We start from the raw sequence: 18,954 nt of genomic DNA on the forward strand, positions 1-18,954 counted from the left end.
CGCCCTGTACCCCTGCGGAGCCCTGCCCGCCCCGGCGCAGGGAGGAGCCGGCGGAGGCGATAGGCTGAGCGCCGTGTAAATAACTGCCGCCTCCCGCCGCGGGGCCGCGAGCGGCACGGCGACAGGCCGGCCCGTGGCGGGCAGGCCCCAGCTCACCTCGGCCTCCCGCCGCCCGCGTAAAGGCGCCTGGTGAAGCAGCGCCCGCCCGGCCCAGGGACACCTCGGCCGCGGCTCCAAGGCAGCAGCGCGCCTGCGCGGAGAAGCGCTGGGGGCAGGGCCCAGCAGTAGGGGCGGGGCTGGTGGGGCCCACGGGAGAGCGAGGACGCCTGGCGGGAGCAAGCGTGGGAGCCTGTTCCACGGCAACAGTTTTACTATATTTTCAAACTATCCATCGTCAAGCGACTAAGGTATTTTGGTGAACAACTCGATTACGAAAGCACATTTCAACAGACCTGCAGCATCTGAGGCTAGTGCTTTGAAGCAATCCTTGATAGTGCTTCAAATCAACAACAAAAATAAGTCGATCACTTGAATGACAAATTTCTCCCAGTATTTTTACTTTCCTGGTAGCAGCAAATGGTCTCCTCAATCCAAACATTCAGCCTTCATTGCCAACTTGATTGCCATCAGTAGTGTAAGTTCAAGGACATTTTAATAACAACTTTCACACTCAACAAAAGTCAATGAAGAAAAGCTACATATACTGCAATGCCACAAAAATACTGCTAGTCTTCACAAGAACAACCTGTTACATCACTACTAATGCCAAGTAATCGATTTCAAGTTCATACACCTCAGCTGAAAGAGGACCCGTTAACAGCACATAAATATTTTAAATGAAACTATTTGTTTTAACAATATTTTTAAAATGCTTGAATCAAATTCTTTATTCTACAAGAAGTGCTTTAATACATTAAACATTTAAACAAGGTATTCAGAGAAAATACATTTCACTATTTACATTTTATCATTTAAAAAAATAAAATTAGACAATATTTAAAATACTTATACATATTAAAAAAATAAAATCTCTATTGCCTTATTCATCCTTGAGTGCATACATGACATCATCTTGGCTGATATTTAGTCGCACCCGCATGTGAAGATACTTATTACTGGACTCCACCAGCAAGAGCCTGCAGGCACCAAGTCTTGAAGAAATTGCCATAATTTCTGATACTGTAGGACTCTGCATGCCTTCAATTCTACACAATGCTACGTGTTGATGATAGACCTATTAAAAAGAGAGAAAAGGACATGCACAGGTCATGTTTATCTCCTGCTGCAATCACATAGGCCAGGATAAAAGAGAAGCTTCCTTCCCTCCACACCTATAGGAGGGGAGGAAAAACTAGCTCCAGTCCATTTGGATGTAATGCACACATGCTTCTGTTTTAGCACAAATTGTTAGGACTTTGTCAAGAAAGTAACAATTCTGAGCTATAGTTTCATTTTTTATATAGCCAAAAAGCAAAACAATTAGCAACCTACCTCATCTGCAATTTAACCATATAATTTTGTCTGTCATTACACCTCTTCTCCCCTGGACTACATGAACTACAGCTTATCCAGCAAGATGAAGAGCTGACATACAATTAACTACATTATCAATTCACTCAGAAGTGATATTCAGGCCCTGTGACTAGTAAACACAAGTCACACTGACTACAAATATGAAAGGTCACAGCTTAGAAAGGCACTATATACCTTTAAGCACAGGAGAATGCACTTGTCACAAATCATGCCAACTAGTAAATCTGTAACAACAATCAGTTGGGGTACTCTGCTTTTCTATTTAGAGAAAGCAGAAAAACACCCTTGTGGTGTTAGAGGAAAACTAAGGGAAAAGTATAACAAATCAGTCTAACACAATATTCTTTGAAGTTCAAGAACCGATTGCACAGTGTAGCTATGCAATCAACTGATGCAGATATTCAGGAGCCAGTAATGGAAAATGCAATTAAAATGCTTACTTACAAATCTGTAGAACCAGATAAAAATGGCAGGCTATTTTATATATAAATATACAGTTCTGAACTTTTTTATAAGTATTAACATTTAGCTTCCATACTGTGAATCATGAAACAGACTCTGTGCAGAGTCTTCACAGCTCTGCTGGTGCCAAGTATTTTATAGGTCTACTAAAAAATGGGAGCTACTAGTGATATACCTGCCTCTGTTGAGAAAGACAGTGATACAGAAGTTAGAATCAACTTTCAGTTTTCCTCCTTCAACTATGTTGTCTGATATTTTCGGGTTCTCTTTCATTTTTCCTGTTAGAAAGCATGTTAGGTGGAGGCATGCAATATTTTCAGATGCAGGCCAAAAAAAAAATCACTTTTGTGATCCAGATCACTGGTAACGTTAAGACATAGCAGGTGTTTCCAATTATAAGTATTTAGTCCCACTGAAAAACAGGTGGTAGCATTCAATTAGGCTTTACACCTGGCCTGGAGAGCCATACCCCAATTTACATTGCCATCCTATCATCTTCCATCATATTTTAAGAAAAAAAAGACCCAAATATTTAAATATTTACACTTTTGCCTGATAATTTTGACAGTGCCCCCCCTCTGCCCCACCCCCTTAAACAAAAGCACAAAAAACATACCTGTTGAACTGTTGCCTCCTCAACTCCTGCCCTGTGAAACTCTGCTAAAATTGCTTTCAAAAAGATTTGTTCATGCAATGAGGCATTCCTGAATATCAAAAAACAAAACAGACAAAAATCAATCTACCAACTTTAGAATTTATGAAACATCAGGAATAAGTCTGGTAGGGAAATTGTTTGGTAACCACATATTTAAATGCAGGGTATTTTTCTACCTGAGTGGCAGTTTATGTCAATTAGCTGTTATATTACAGCCTGCAACTCTGTCACCACAATACATGGCATTTCACCTCACATCTCTTTCAATGTATGTGAACACAACATTTCATTCCATACATGTTCTGCAGGGGGTTATGGTCAACTTATATTTATGAATTAACAAATTAACACTGAGGTTTTCAGGGACAAGTAGCACAGTAAAAGCAGTATTTACATATCCAGCAAAATATCGTATTTGCACCCCTTAGTTGTCCCCCCTGCCTTCCTGAAACAGATTCTCTTTCTTTTGACCAGAAACTGGTAAAACGTTTTATCAGTTACAGCTTGTGCAGGCCACTGAAAGGGCAACAGAATTCCTCACATGTATTCCCTCAGGAAGCCTTTTGGAAGTCCTAACAGAATCTATTTATCTTAAAGAAGAAACCAGTTCAAATGGTAAAGTCTTGCATTCTGCTCAGACATCTGCAGCTGCATCTAAGTGAGCAAAGACAGTGGCACAATACAAGTGGGGAATAGTTGACTCTTGAGGGTCTGATGCCTACAGTATGCACGTCTGAGTGGTTTTTCCTTCAGTCTAGCTCAAAGTCTGGTCCAGTACACTGAATGACCAGTAGTATTTGTGGTTGTGGGCTCCTGAGTGTATCTTTCAGATTTAGTTACAACTGGAAGCAATTTGAATACTGAATCCTTGGAAACTGGTGTTCAGAGAAATCAATGTACAGTAAGCAGAGGCAATCAGGAAATTTCAAAAGCCCCCTCCTGATCCAAGATAACACACTAACATGGAAACACCTTGTATAAGCTTATACAAGTGATTTCTATGCCTTGGTTTCCCGTCTTCAATTCCTATTTTGTACTTTCTCTCTTATCTGTGCTGCAGGGTTTGTTTTGTATCATTCGATAATCTTAGGAGGTCCTTTCCAACCTTAATGATTCTATGATTCTGTGCTTCAACAAAGCATGATGCATCGCATATGCTCCCAAAGGGTGGTGAGGACAGACTGAATGTTTTTGAAGAAGTAGCCCAGTGAAAGACACAAAAGCAAAGAAACGCCTCTAAAGTGTTACCTGATTGCATTTATATATGGCGATGAAAACATTTCATCTATGGCTTCTGTTATGTGCACCATCCTGACTATTTCAGGGGTTCTCTTCTGGCTAGCAAACTCACAGATCTCAGTGGCCCTTCTGCAGATATCAAGGCAACGTCTTGCATCACCAGACAATGCTGCTACCTGAAAGTAAATATGACAGGATTGTGTCAGTATTTCCCACAAGTTGAGAAACAAGTTTGACAAGAATCAATAGACAAAAAACCCAACGACAAACCAAAGAACAATGCTAGTGTGAACTATGTTACTAGAGTCACAGATTTTAAACAACAGTCTTAGTGACCAAAACCAACAGAAGCAACCCTCTCACACTCCCACTCCAATCTCATCATCACAAGTTCAAGACTGAACTTTTTTCTGTAACAACAGAAGTCAGAGGATTAAAAAAAACCCCAGGAAATTCAGTGTGAGCAGTTCAGTTCAACACCAAAAGTTTTCAGAAATGTTATCAAAGACCCTACCACAATCCATGTTCATGCAGAGGAAAAAAAATGAGGGGAAGGGAGGGGCAAAAACTCCCCATTTTTCCCATACTCAATACAATATTGATTTTAAGAGTACACTAATATTTTTAGTAGGCCTCAAAGAAACATCTGGGATAGTGAATTTACATTTACAAGTGCCTGAAATTTCTGAAACTAAGTCTTAAAACACCATTTTTGGTTTACAATTTTAATAAAGCTATGAGTATTCACTAGATAATCGTACTGGCCTAGTTTTCCCAGTAGATGCTAACATATGAAAGCCCTAGAACCCAGCTGGAGCCAAGAATGAGAAATCCTTTAGAAAAATCTAACTGTGAGTTATTTTTCTAAGTTTTCTGAAGAAAAGTCACACTAGAAAAACACTGCAGATTCAGTCTGCAAAATCATCAATACTATTCTTCCAAAAAGGTGCTTCCTTCATAACAAAACAAATGCTTATATTTACTTCTGACATATTTATGAGTACTCTTTTTTTAATCCTACAATGATGCTTAGCAGAAAAAGTTTAAGCATATACTCATTGACAGATGTTCTACCATAGTTTTAATAGATGACTACTTGGACATATAATTGCTAACATAAGACATTAAACAATGCATACATCTTAGTTTGAGAAGCTGCTGATCCCTAATGCACAACTTTGTTGTACAGCTGAGTATTAAGATGGGCAACAGAACAGTACTATCCATTATGCCAAGGCTTTAAACATCTTAAGAAAGAAAATGAATATGGATATTTCCACTGCCACTGGCATACTAGTTTTTTTTCCAAGATCATCCAATGATAAGAGCACATCCAATGACTCACATTATGCCAAAAACCAGAGAAAGCTGACATCATTATGCATTATCATGACTCTTGTCATGCCTCCAGTCCTTGGAATATACTGCTGCCTTCTCAAAGTAGGCGGAAAAGCGAGGACACTGCTTTAGCAATGTTTCCTGTGAAAATACCCTGTGTACCTTACAGAGAGCCTAGTGTATGATCTGGTACTTGCGCCCCACTTTGTCTGCACTACAGAACACATAAGCACAGAACTACGTCTGACTACTATTATAAAATTCTCCCCTGCTGCCCCCTCCACTCTTTACCTAGCACAACACGGAGGACATACACTTGTACCATGCTTACCTTTCTGGAAACTAGCTGAATTGCATCCTCTTCAAATGCCTTTAAGCCTTTCAGTCTGGATGAAATAATTTGCTGTAACTGTTTGTAGGTGTAGGGCTGAAAGGACATTCTGGTGAGGCCCTAGAGTAAATAACATAATACAGTGAGAAGTGTTTCTAGTGCTTGAAAACTCTCAACTGCTCAAGCATAGCCTTTATAGTTTTAGTTTCTCTGGTAGGAGCAATCTCTCCTTCACATCCTTCCCCTCCAAATGATATACTTTAATCAATTCTTCCACACCATAGTTGCAAAATAAATATGCAAATCAACAAAACAGAGTAAGTGAGGACCACGGGTTGTACCTCCCCACCAAAAGGCCTGAGGAGCAAGCGCTGCTGCTATTAGAATTCAAAGTTCCCTTACAAACCTTGTAAACAAATCAGTCACCTAATATGACAATCTTTTGATTACAACTGTTTGCACTTTATTTTTTAATACAGTAAATAGAAGCTATGAAAAAATATTAATATCTCTCCTTTAGAAAATCTGTATACATGTATGTAGTCATACTATTGACTTCACATTAGCAATCAACCAAGAATTAAAAAATCCTCCTCTGGCTCAACCTAATAAAAACTGCTTTCAGAAGAGAAGGACAATCTATGTTATAGATGGTGCGCTGCCTTTCGTATTCTACAGGAGGCCTGAGTTTTGCATATCTTACGTAAAATTCTTCTCTCTTGTGACTATATGGACTCAGCTGATCTGCAGGTTTAGCAGGTGAGGGAAAGCAATTCACACACTGTGGAACTATTTTTGAGTCACAGAAGGATGGAGGCACAGAGCACTGTTTTTGCAAATCACTTTTCAGAGCAGTGATGAAGAGATGACCTAAGAAAATGTATTCAACACAGGTGTAGAGTGCATCCAACTTTCTCTCCAAAGGTATCCAACAAAGAGAATTTACCAGCTGACGACCATGGCAAACAGAAATAAGTAACTAGGTGCCTGGAATGAAAGGGGAAAGTCTTCTGAACTCTAGAGTAAGCAGCTTAACCATGAAGCATAGCATTTGATTATCCAGATCTTAATATGTTTAAAAAGACATCTGCATTCTTAATTCATTCTTACAAGGACATAGTGTACTTACATAGCATAACATCTGATTAGCAAGCTGGCTCCTAAACTTACTTTGCTAAGGTTTGTGTGTTCATTATTGGCCCTCTAGAGAGGAAATTATAAAAGCATTGTTCAACTTCTGACATAACCAATCCTACCTTTCTCCTGGATTACTTTTGATTGCATAGAGTATTTAATCTGTTATCATTTTATAGCATAGCAACAAAACTGCTAGGACATACCAGTCTGCTAGCTACTCTGTTCATCATTATTCTCTCTGGCAAGTCCATGGTGTTCGCAATGGCCAAGATGATTAACTTGGAGTGCTTCTGAGTTGGCCAGTCAAATAAATTGTACATCACATTCTGTTTCCGGGTCCACAGAAGATCAAGCTGCAGAGATAGAAGGAGAAGAAAAAGAGACTGAAAAAGAATGGTCTTGTATTTACGATACCTGATGGGAGTTTAGAGAGAGCTAACTCTGCCACAGAAGGCTTCTTACATGATTCTGAACAAGCCGTCTCTGTTGTGTTTCCTTTATCTGTCTACTGTTATGACTGCATTGTCTGACTTAGGGCTCTAATCTCTTTCAGAAAAGCACAGTCCTACTAGATGCTTTAACAGTATTAGTAGAGCGATTAAACAGCTGGAGTTTTTAAACACTACTGTGACATTAATACTACACCTAACAAGATTAAAAGACCGTCCATGTAAGAATCTGAATTGGCTTACAGCAAAAAATAAAGGTGCATTTGTTTATTACTGAACATAGCACATTCAAGGAGTTTCAAAACTGGATATGACTTACTTCACTGTGAGGTTTCTCACTGGAAAAGCAGCAGCTGCCAGACAAAATACAGTTGAATTCTATGGTATATAGGACTGGACAGAACAACTCATTCCATGACTTGGACCAACACAAAACATAAAACTAACGTGAAATCCAAGGCAGAGAACAATATGGCAGTAGGATACTTGCCCATGTAAATTCAGTTTCCTAATAAGGCTAAGAGAAATTCTTTGAATGTCTTCTCTGCTAAGTCTATTCCTTTTAGATCACATATTCTCTAAGCATATCTTTTTCCATCCTCCAAAAATCTATTTCTTACAATACTTCAAGGAAAGAGAATGAAAGATTTTTTGTCTCACCTCATCCACTATCAGCACTGTGGTCTTCCTCTTGGGTCCAGGTGTATTGAACAGTTTTGCCAACAGTACTGCAGCATGGGTTGCTGTCACCTTCTGACCTGTCAGTAACTGGACAAGGATTAAACAATGTTGCAGGTTAATCACACCAAAACCCTGGAAATAAGAAGTTTAACTCCTATTTGGTTTTAACTTTCCTCTAACAATCAGCAACAAGCATTTGGATTTTTTTCTCCATGGGGTCGGAATAAAAAACCAAAATGCAGCAGCTCATAAGAGACTCAGGTCTACCAGAAATGTCCATAAAGAAGAACAGAAACAAAAGAATACATAGCTAAAAAGAAAGGCCATTAGAATTGCGTGTGATTTATCTTAAATATAGATTCATTAAGAAATCCTGAACCCAGTCTCAGGAGGACCCTAAACCTAGCATACCTCAAGGGTGTCTCTGAACGCAAAACACCTACTGAAAACCTAAGGCAGTTGAGAAGAATAGCTTGACTTCAGTAATCTTGGACTCCCTTTAAAATATTAATGACTCATCAGCCAGATCTAGAACTAAATAAATTTACTCAACTCTAAGTTAAAAAAAAAACCTCCAGCAAGAACTGCTTCTGGAATAATCTATGTGGTAAAACAGATGAGCTGACTGTACATTACCTGTTCCCTTGCAGGTCCAGAGATATACAGAAATTAAAGCATGACATTTCAAAATTACATTATCTATCTGCTAAATCAATTGTTCAACATAGTTCAGAGTCAAGACATAAAGTAAAATGTAGATTGCATTTGGAAATTGTATTTGTTCTCCAGAATCTCCTAACCTGAGATTTCATAATTATCAAACAAGCCAGGGCATGACAATAATGTATAATCTACACTTGTTTCATGTTTCCAATTCAGTCAGGACAGTCTGAATCAGTCATACAAAGCAGTTAGATCCCAGAGGATCCTGATTCTACAGCTCTGGAACTGAGCATCCAATATACCACAGAGTTCAGTTTGTTGTGGTAGAATTGGCACACTTACTGTACCCAGGTATCTAAGCTAATCTCTTTCATCTGTCCAGGCCTTTCTGCCCCTGTTCCCTTCTTCTTCATAAACTTTCCTACAACAGTGAGGAAGCTGAACACTCCAGAATTTGCTTCAGTCATGCAAAGAAATTGCAGCAAACTGGAGCTGAGATTGACCTGCAGCAATCAAAAAAGTAGTGGCAGCCTAGCTAGGCTACTTAAGTAACAGCCGAGGCAGAAGGAACCACAAGTGGTTCATTTCACTACATGCTCCCCTGAAGGATATTTAACTGGGTTAGCTTAAAGAGTTCAGGGCCCAGGACAGGGGGCAAAAGTTTTACTTCCAAAGGCCTATTCCCTATTAATTTTAAAGATGTATGCTGAACAGGATAGGAACAAAGAGTGTTAAAATAACGTTACCATGATATAAGGTAATTGTCATGAAGTATTTCACTATGCTAAAGAAACAGTGGCCTGGCTACAACAGATCCCTCAGCAAGACACTGTCTAATGCTGGTTTGAGGAAAGGATGCAAATATTTCAGTTTAACCTCCAACTACAAGGATAGGGATATTAGAACAATGTATGCCACTTCCTGCTCAGACAGAAGACGGCAAACAAAAAAAATGAGGAAAAAGTTTATAAGAAAAGGGACTAGATGCTTCAGGCAACCATAATTTCAAGTCACTGACTTCAAGTTAGCCTGACAAAGGTCTTCAGCAGTTACTGTCTAATGCCTATTGAGTGACCTTAATCCAGTCCTCAGAAGGTTAATTCACACCCATATAAAAGCAAGTACAGCTAGTAGTCCCAGATGAGACACTGCAGGCTGGTTTGTCGTGGAGATCTCAAACACAGTATTGTTGACAGAGATAGTCCCTCTGTAGCTGGACTGCTATGATGACAGACCAATTTAAGACCCCCTTAGAAATCATTCCACTGCTACACTGACTTCCAGAGTTCTCATCTCTATAACCTTTTAAACATAAATGTGCAGAAAAAGTTATAGAAAGGAAAAATATAAACAGAACCTGGTTTAGATTTTTTTTTAAACTTGAGTGGATGTAATAAATCAGGCTATTTCCCAGCCACTGCCCATATACAGCTGAAAGCAAAGAAGTTGTCTATGGCCTTAAGTTAATTTTTTTTAACCTGCTCTATGATACTGTCTCTCAGGACTACTTGGAAGTATTCCAAGTGCCTTGAATCCTGTAATAAATACATCGAGGATCTGATGGCAAAGCATAAGATTTCTTCTTCTTTCAAACCAGAGGGCCACTGAAGAGGCTTTATTTACCTCTAGTATCTGCACATAAGCTTGGTGAGGGTCAGTCAGCTTCATGCCATTAATTTCTACAAACTGGAATGATGGTAGGTCATCATTTTCTGCAGCTTGCTGAAGACAGCGGATTACTTCATGAACAGTTGCAGTTTTACCTGTTCCAGGCACTCCAGAAATGTACATGCACCTACAAACGGAGAAAACCTTTTCAGCAGCGTGAGCAAAATGGTAACACTTTTAGGATCAATGAGCTGGAATTCCTGCGCTCTGAGACCAGCCTTGACTACTACTCCTTTGTCACTTGAGGGAATTCCTTATATTTCAGTTATTTTATTTGCAAACTGGGACATGTAACAGTGCAAGATCATGGGGGTTTTTATTATTACTGAAGCAATTAACCACATAAAATACTTTATGAATGTAATTTACCTCTTAAAAAAAATGGTTTCCCAGACATCCAAAATTGACTAGTTATTTCAGTCATTAATTTGAATCTGTACAATAAAGGAGCCTGCATTATTTCTATGCACAACTCTTCTTAAGGAAGAAAGATACCAGGACAATTCAGCTATGACCTTTAATTCAGCCAAATCATGATAACTTTTTAAATAAAAGTAGCATTGATTGTCTAATTGCTGTTATGCCTTAGGTAGATGTGATCTCAGTTACAGTCTCAAACTCACCCTCCTGTACCATCAGTAAGTTTGCTTTCCACAAAGTTATAGATATCCTGGAATTCTTCCTCACGACAAGGCAGAGATTCTGGGATAGCAGAAACATGCAGCCTTTTGATTAAAAAGAAAAAGAATGTTGAAACAGGTCTAAGAGTTGCATTTTCACAGCCTACTGAGGAAAACAAATAGCCACACTCCACCTTTCACAGTGGTGTGTAGTTTTTCAAATCTCTCTTAAATACTTAAACTCTGAACACCAATATCAAGTATCCCAAGAGAAATATCCTAGTGTGCTTTTAAGTTTTAGATGGCTGAACCTTCATAAACTAACAGCATGAATATGCAGCAATAAAGATCTAGCTGTTGCAATTCACAATAAGTCAGTGTAGAGGTAGGATAAAAGAGGGGAGACTGCCTATAGGAAACTGAAAAAACTAAAACGCAGTTTGAAAGATACAGTCAATCCTGAACACATTTTTTTATTCCACTGTGAAGATCAGCAATACCCGTAAAGTTTTTTCACGCACCAAGAGGAGACAGATAGTGTACCTTTATCATCTAAAGCTAATAAGAGAGGATCTTTGTTTTTCTAATGTTGCACAGAATAAAGACAGATACCTAGTTCTGAAAAACTTAGCACGGACCAGTTACAATAATTTGGAACTGTAAAAATAGTATTGTAAATACTACTACTATTTGTAAATCTAGTAGTGTACTGTAAATTCATAAATGCTCTTCTGGTATCAAAACACCATGCACTTTTATCAAATTTACTCAATATGGTAAAGATGACATTTCCCTATTTCAGCATAGTTTACTGCTCTGCATACCTGATGCATAATAAAGATGATTTCATCCCCTAAGCACACATTACCTTAATCTGGCTTCTTCTAGTATACTGGCTGGTTTCTGTGCTTCATGGTTGCGCCTGGGAATTTCAGGAGTTGCATTCCGAGGTGTCTTGGGTGTTCCTGGTAAAGGCTGCAAAGAAAAGTTACAACCTCAGATTTTCTACATACAGCAATTTCTATTGGAGACTGATCATTCACACAAGTTTCCCAAACATTACTTAAGCACAAAGGCTACCCAGGGATGGCAGAGTACAAGATGAAAAGAGAAACAGTCTTTACAAAGGGAAACACCAAACAAGCCTCATGGTCTTTTCTTCCTAAGGGAAAAAAGAAAAGGGAAAGGGAGCGGTGACAAAGATAATTACACCTTTTAACCATGTGAAGAATTTTTAAATTCTTAATACTCTAAGGTGTTGTGTTACAAAGTGGTTTGGTTCTTAAGAAACAGCAAGCAACTACAAATTGATCTATCTGAATTTTGTTGTCCAAACAAAAAATCCATACAATATCTTAATTATTCTTCTTTGCTGTGCTTACAAGTTATAGCTACATTAGGTTTTCTGTGTTAGACGTTTCATAAACACAGAGTAAAAATTAGCCAGTGACAGTTTGTAACTGGCTATGGTGCTGAATACAGTCTTAATGAGTCAGGCCTAGGATTCACATAGCCTGGTATCCCATCTCCATCAGTGGCCATGACACTGTGAGAAACTGCTGGCCACACTCTCTGGTGTGGCTGTGAACACTGTAGAGCATCCCTTTTGTGTTGGTAGCCATGTTGCACTTGATAAAGACTACACAGAAATAGAACTAGAATGTCTCAGTGCGCAGCTTACAATAAAAGTGAAAATGGTGGCCATAAATGGATTCATCAGTTTGTTCAGCTCCAGCCCAATCCAACATTTTCCCTGCTTAGGGTAGTTTTCTGATCAACATTGTCTCAACATTCACAATATGCAACTGTTTTATACATTTGCATAACGTACTCATATCAAAGATCATACGAATCAAGGTAATTTTTCATCAGAAGCTAATGGATTCAGAGACTTAACTTTGGTACATAGTCATCAAGCATTCAAACAATTGGCTCAGAAATAATAAAAGCCTTACAGTTTTCTTCAGGGTCTTAGCAGGAGTGTGAACTGAAGACTTCCTTGAAGATTTTGGGGTGCTGAATATTCTGTTCGATTTAGTTTTCTTTTCTGGTGTACAGAGCACATCATTCTCCTCTTCCTCGCTACTTGAAGAGTAAGAGCTGTCTGAGCTAAACAGACAAAACTCTTCCTGGTTCAACTCTAGTGCATTTAATATGCTATGAGAAATAGAAGTGACACAAGTTTTAAAAAATACATACAACTCTACACACTACAAACTATCATTTGTAAATTTTCAGCTTTTTCTGTAGTTAATAATAATCAGCAAGCCAACATATTTTCCGCTTGAGCTGTTAGTTTTCCATGGCTGTTAAACAGACTGGTTTAAAGGAAGTCAGTTTTCTGATGAACACCGTGACATAGTTTTATGTTTCTGAACATAAGACAGCTTTCACTCACACTGCAATTAAGCTGCGCTTCTAGTACCATTTGCATTTCAATATTAAACTAGACAAACTCTCAAGGCTTAAGCTATCAATAGCAACCTGAATAAGATATCATGGACACAAAAGTTTACCTGATTTGCTCTGCAATGCGAGCGCTTGTTTTCTGTGCACATATTCTACGAGAACGAGGGGTCAACACAGGGCTTTGACTGCCCAGTTTCTCATATCCAATTAAACTGTAAAGAAAGAACACAAAGCTATGTGTATCTCCTCTTTGCATCATACTTGTAAAGATGGAGAGAGGCCTTTCAAACTTCAGTCTCAGTTGCTATGGCTGTCAATCCAGCATGAATTCTTGCTTACGATTATTTACAGATTAGCTATGGCATGGATACTGGCAGTACAATTTCCCCTCTCTTGCACTCTCTCTTCAGTATATCTTTGCCCCAAAAAAAAGCACAGAATATTTACTAATATTTACTACAGTTCATTCATGGTGTGTGCTGTAAAGATTTTTATATTAAGGCATAAGTGTTTCTATAAAGCTTTATGAAACAGCTGAGGAAAGCTGCTAAATCTAAAGAGAGACCCTGAGTCTACACAAATCAGAGTTGATCCATTTTCCTCCTGCTCCAGCTTAATGCCATTTTTAAAAGCTGTGTGAAGAGACACTTAAACAATTACGCCTTTTGAGTTTTGATTTCTTTTCTACATAAAAATTGGCATGAAAGTATACATACAGTTATGAGAACTCTCATGAGGCCAATCACATCCCTTTTAACAGTTCAGTGTATCTCAATAGCTGTCACAAGTGGAGCATATTTGAGCCTGTATGATATACGTACAGTGACTGCAGGGAAACAGATTTTTATCCATGCTGATGAATACAAACCATAACAATCAATACGGCTTCAATTCCCTTTCATATCATCCCACCATTCCCATTTCTGACCTCTTCTCTGTTCTTGTAACCACCGACTGCTTGTGTCCATCTTTAAAGTCAACTCCTCTTATGATGTCCCCAATCATTCATTCACCTCCAAGTAACATGCTCTCTAGAGCTTTACCACAATGTACTTGTAACTATTTAGGCTATTCCCTCCTCTCTCAGTGATCTCAACAGGCAAAACATGGTACACACAGAGGCTTCACCTGCTTTTCTCTCCAGAAGTCTTTCATAAATGTGCTTTAAGAGAACTACATACAAATAGAAATACTATACAAAAATAATTATAAGAAATTACCACTTACGATATGTTATGTTTCATATTAAGATTCTTGGCTTTTTCGCTGGAGTCTTGAACCTTACTATAGGGGGATAATCGTATTGAATCACTAAACCTCTGCCAGTGCTCTGTGGTATCAAACATTGACTTTGACTTATCATTGGCACAAGGTATTTTTGATGGTGAGCCTAACACACCAGTGAATTTCACTTTTCTTTTAGTAGCTGATGGTTCTAATGGTGCTACAGCATCCCAGTCATCATCCAAAAGTTCCAAAACTTCACATCCCAGGATTTTGCCTTTAGGAGATCTTGTGGGACCTAGGAATCCAGAGCAAAATGAACTTTCATCAGGCTTTAATATGGCTGGTTTGGTTAACTTTCAGAAGACGTAGTATGACTGGCTTAGTGGCTGTCATTTAAATGAAAGGGGATGTCATTACACTCCAGGAACAAGGAACTGAATACGTACAGAAGTTATACACTTCCTCTAAAAAGATGACTAAATAGAATACAAGCTGATATTCCGCCCCCCAGTTTTCTAACCTGCCTCCATCACTTACAGCTTTACTCAGGCTCTAGTTTGAAAATATGGCATGTTACATAGGATCAAATGTGCTTATTCAGCCACCCCAATGTAAACATTCTAGTGCACCATCACAAGATTAAAAAGTGAGAAGTTCTGAGGTCAAGTTAGGCTGACTGGTAGCATTTCAGCCAACAAGCACTGTAACATAGACTTACTAGTTGCAAATAAAACATTTGCAACAGCAATTGGATATAAGCAGTACAGTTGCTTGAAATAACAGATATAAGACAAACAACAGATGAGCCCAACAGGCTTGGGCTAACACCAAAGCCTGAATGAGCTAAAAATACTGATGTTGAATATTACCATTGTTTGAACTACCCAAAAATCAAGAGGCACAAAACATAACTACGTTCAAAACTACTGAATAGACAGAATATTGCCATATACGTACTGCTTAACTGTAACTTCTTCCTTGCTGTTGGAGTTTTGATGCCATTAGCCACTCTTTGGGAATGTCTCTCCTTAGCGAGGGAAGACTTCAAATCAGAATGTTTTGATTCTATTTCCATCTCAACATTTTTTGCTTTTGTGGCACTCTGAACAACTCTCTCTCTCTCTTTTTTCATGGGGGAAATGATGTCCAAAGGAATAAATGAGTTCGAAGAGTTTGGGATGCCACCTCCTTTCTTACTAGCTTCTTTCAGCTTAGAGAATGTGTCAGGGGACAAAGCCTTAAAGCATTTCCCATCCCAAGACTGTTTTACATAGAAAGTGTGTTCCTTGTTTAATGGAATAGGTAGTTCCTCCCCCTGATGTAGTGGTATTACCTGTAAAAACAGAAGATACCAAAATACACATACCTTAACAGTTACTGTTAATTCAACATTCAAATATTTTCTAGTCACAGATCTTATTATTGGAACGCATGCAGTCCTTCATTAGAGAAGGCAACATCTTCAACCTACATTTACACTAGCATAAGTTTATTGCACTACAGGACTCCCATCACATTAATTCCTTCCGCATAAACCTCTAAATAAACTGGCTGCCAACAACCAAAGTCATTTTGGGATGGAGGAAAGATAGGACAGGATAGTTGAAAACTGTTGATAATCTTATGTTAACCATATTAACACATACACATTGCACATTTGGTTTGCGAGGGAATAAAGTAGCTGCAGTGTTCTATTCTGCTTTTCAAACTGTTTGTTTCTTCCTTCCCTCTGTGTGCAGAGGGGCTGCAGTACATACCATGATGCTTTTAATAATGGTCTCTACAGCTATATCAGTGTCATAGCCAGGAACTTGATCAAAAAACACCTCCTGGGGAGAAACCTCCCTTCTAAGCAGTTTCCGTTTATTCTGAGGTATCTCAGCAATACGAGTGAACCACTGCACAACTGCATGTTTCTGCTGAGCACCTGCAACAATGAAAGAAAGTCAGTGAACATTAAGAATTTTATTGTATCGCAAATGGTTATTACCAGAGCTCAATGACTTTAGCTGAAATGCCATCAAAGATAGAAATCCTCGCCGGACAGAGGTGAGAAAGCATCTGATAAGAGATGACAATTCCCATTTTCTAAGACAAATTAAAATGTTTGAGTTGAGGTTTTTAAGGACTAAGATAACACCTACATAGGGTCTCAGTCAAAAAATGCCTGCAAGACCAGCTGACCCACCAGTTCACCATTAGAAATGAAGTTCCTTATTTGCATAAATGTGATCTAATCAGACCCCACTAACAAAGCAATGACATAAAAGGATAAGTGAGAAATTTCAGAACCGTATTTGTAATTTCAATGTTATTTTCGATGTAAACAAGAAACACACTTATTAACTGTGTAACAAACCAGAGAATCCTGCTATTAAAATGTCTAGAAGAAAGTCTGAAAAAACACTATAAACAGATTCAGTGTGGAGACAGTTAAAAAAACATTTGGAACATATTACAATTGAATATTAAGTTACTCTACATTTTAAGGTGTTCATCTTTGAATGAAAACAAAGCCACATATCTTGAACAAATTTGTCAAAGATACATAACAAAAGAAAAATCTTGTTTTCAAGGAAGCATCACGTGTTTCATTCCGGCATGAAAAGAATATTCAGTTATGTTACCATAAATGCACATTAGTAAATAAGCTGGAGTGATATGTATTTATATTTAATAAAAATAAAGAATTTAAAAAACCTTCAAAACATTATTACAATGGCACAAAACAAACAACAAAAGCTGTTCAAAGAAATCAGACATATCTAATAAGTAGCTTCTAATTCAGACTCTGATATAGTCTTTGTATCACTCACCTTCCATGATTTACCTTTTAATATCTACTTTTATCTATAAACAGGTAGTTCTACAAGGGACAGAAGTAATCAGCCCCATTTATTCAGCCTTGTACCTTACTGCTAAATCCCCTGATGGTAAATAACATGCAAGTTCCAGGGCTGCAGTACTCTTGCTCCATTTGGATTCGCCAATCTCTAAATAAAGCATGAGCTCACACTGTCTTCCTCAAGGACCATTTCTTTAATTAGACAGCTAAGAAAAAAGATTGTAAAAATTTAGTGTCTTTAAGCTCTCCATTTATCCATCAAATTTAGTTTAAATTAGCCATCAGTCCCAAATATTTGGGGTGTATGTGAATACAGATGCAGTGATTACCAAAGCCTAATTTCCTTAATAAATTAAGCCACTGATATGCAGTTATGGGCTAAATACATCCCCATGAAATAAGTATCTTTAAAACATTTTAAGGTTTCTCAGATAGGAGGTAAATTTTTATTTCTCTTACCATCTTCATATAAATCCAGGATTTGTGCCACGAAAGGTTGATCTGCATTCTCTCCTTCTACTAAAATAAACTCACCAAGTTGTATGCAGGTTTCTGTTCTGCTGCTTTCTGATTTAATAAGGATTCCCCTAGAAAGTGATGCACATATGCAGATTAGCAGGACTTCATGTTTCTTATAATTCACATATCATTAAAGCTGATGGCCTGTCCATCTTACAGCTAGTTATGCTCCTTCTTGCAAAGCCTACAATTGAGTTTCCAGATTAAAAGCTTTCATATGCATTTCAAATAGACAGTTAACACTATTCACAGATTTAATTAGTTTTTTGTTTATACAGTCTACAATTTATAATTTAAGAGTTTTGTGACCACATTATTGTTACACACATACAGCATCATGGCGCAATGCTCAAAACCTTACTCAAATTCTCACTGAGTGCCACATTAACCTAAACGATATCAGAAAGGTAGAGAAACCTTCACCGATTAAGTTTCCCTGAGCAAGCCAGAAATAAGTGTTATTTACTTGTACTGGAAAGTCCTCAGCTTTCTGTCTGAGCTCATAGGTTTTCCATACCAGGAGTAGATAATTTTGCTTTGCTGCCGGGTGTTCATGATTCCCAAGGAAAAGCTAAAACAAATAAACAAACACTTTTTAAAATTATTATTTAAAAATAAAAGCAGGGAAAGGCTCAAGACGGCCAGATACATAGAAATGCCATCAATTCTTTCAGTGTGTACGAAGAACGTGGCATGCATCGGTTGCTTCAGAGAAGCCCCCTTTCCCCAAAGCCTCCAAGCACCTCTCCTCTGAGGGAAGAGGAAAAAGGGAAGGTGCTTAGCAGTGGATTCTCCTTCAGTTCCTTTTTTCCACGTCCAGCGTTCGACTAGCACACCTGACGAACACGCCATTCCCTTGTTATCGGCTACTTTGCTTATTCACAGAGGAGGTTATCAGCTATCCTCTGCTGATTACCAAGTCCTCCCGCTAACTCCGGGACTAGCCGGCCACCCGCCGCGATGGCCGGGGCAAACTGCCGGCCGTTTTAAGACTATGCCTTGCTGGTTTTGTCCAGACCTCACTGCGACTAGGCGGCTGAGGCAGTCAGGGACGCTTCGCTTGCGCTCAATTTTTATGTTCTGTTGGAGGTTTTTTTTCTGTTTGGATTCTGGGTTTGTGTGCTGGTTTTTTTTTTCTTCTAAATATGGATTTTTCCCTCTGGAAACAGGCCGCAAAG

The 18,954-nt window shown here is 38.5% G+C and overlaps 1 protein-coding gene across 1 annotated transcript; it reads right to left on the bottom strand.

Moving 5' to 3' along the window:
- Window positions 1-822: 822 nt before the first annotated feature.
- Window positions 823-18,349, bottom strand: ORC1 (origin recognition complex subunit 1). The gene is made up of 16 exons (XM_082003269.1): window positions 18,243-18,349; window positions 17,717-17,844; window positions 16,170-16,339; window positions 15,370-15,745; window positions 14,413-14,707; window positions 13,293-13,397; window positions 12,732-12,933; window positions 11,645-11,751; window positions 10,780-10,881; window positions 10,112-10,283; window positions 7,805-7,912; window positions 6,899-7,048; window positions 5,559-5,678; window positions 3,899-4,065; window positions 2,612-2,699; window positions 823-1,234 (listed from the first exon to the last, which is right to left on the bottom strand). The coding sequence occupies exons 1-16, from the start codon at window positions 18,329-18,331 to the stop codon at window positions 1,040-1,042; spliced, it is 2,574 nt and encodes an 857-aa protein (XP_081859395.1). The 5' UTR covers window positions 18,332-18,349; the 3' UTR covers window positions 823-1,039.
- Between the last annotated feature and the right edge of the window lie 605 nt (window positions 18,350-18,954).

Source organism: Phaethon aethereus (assembly GCF_964289735.1).
Source record: "Phaethon aethereus genome assembly, chromosome: 8".
In the NCBI taxonomy this organism is placed as follows: domain Eukaryota; kingdom Metazoa; phylum Chordata; class Aves; order Phaethontiformes; family Phaethontidae; genus Phaethon; species Phaethon aethereus.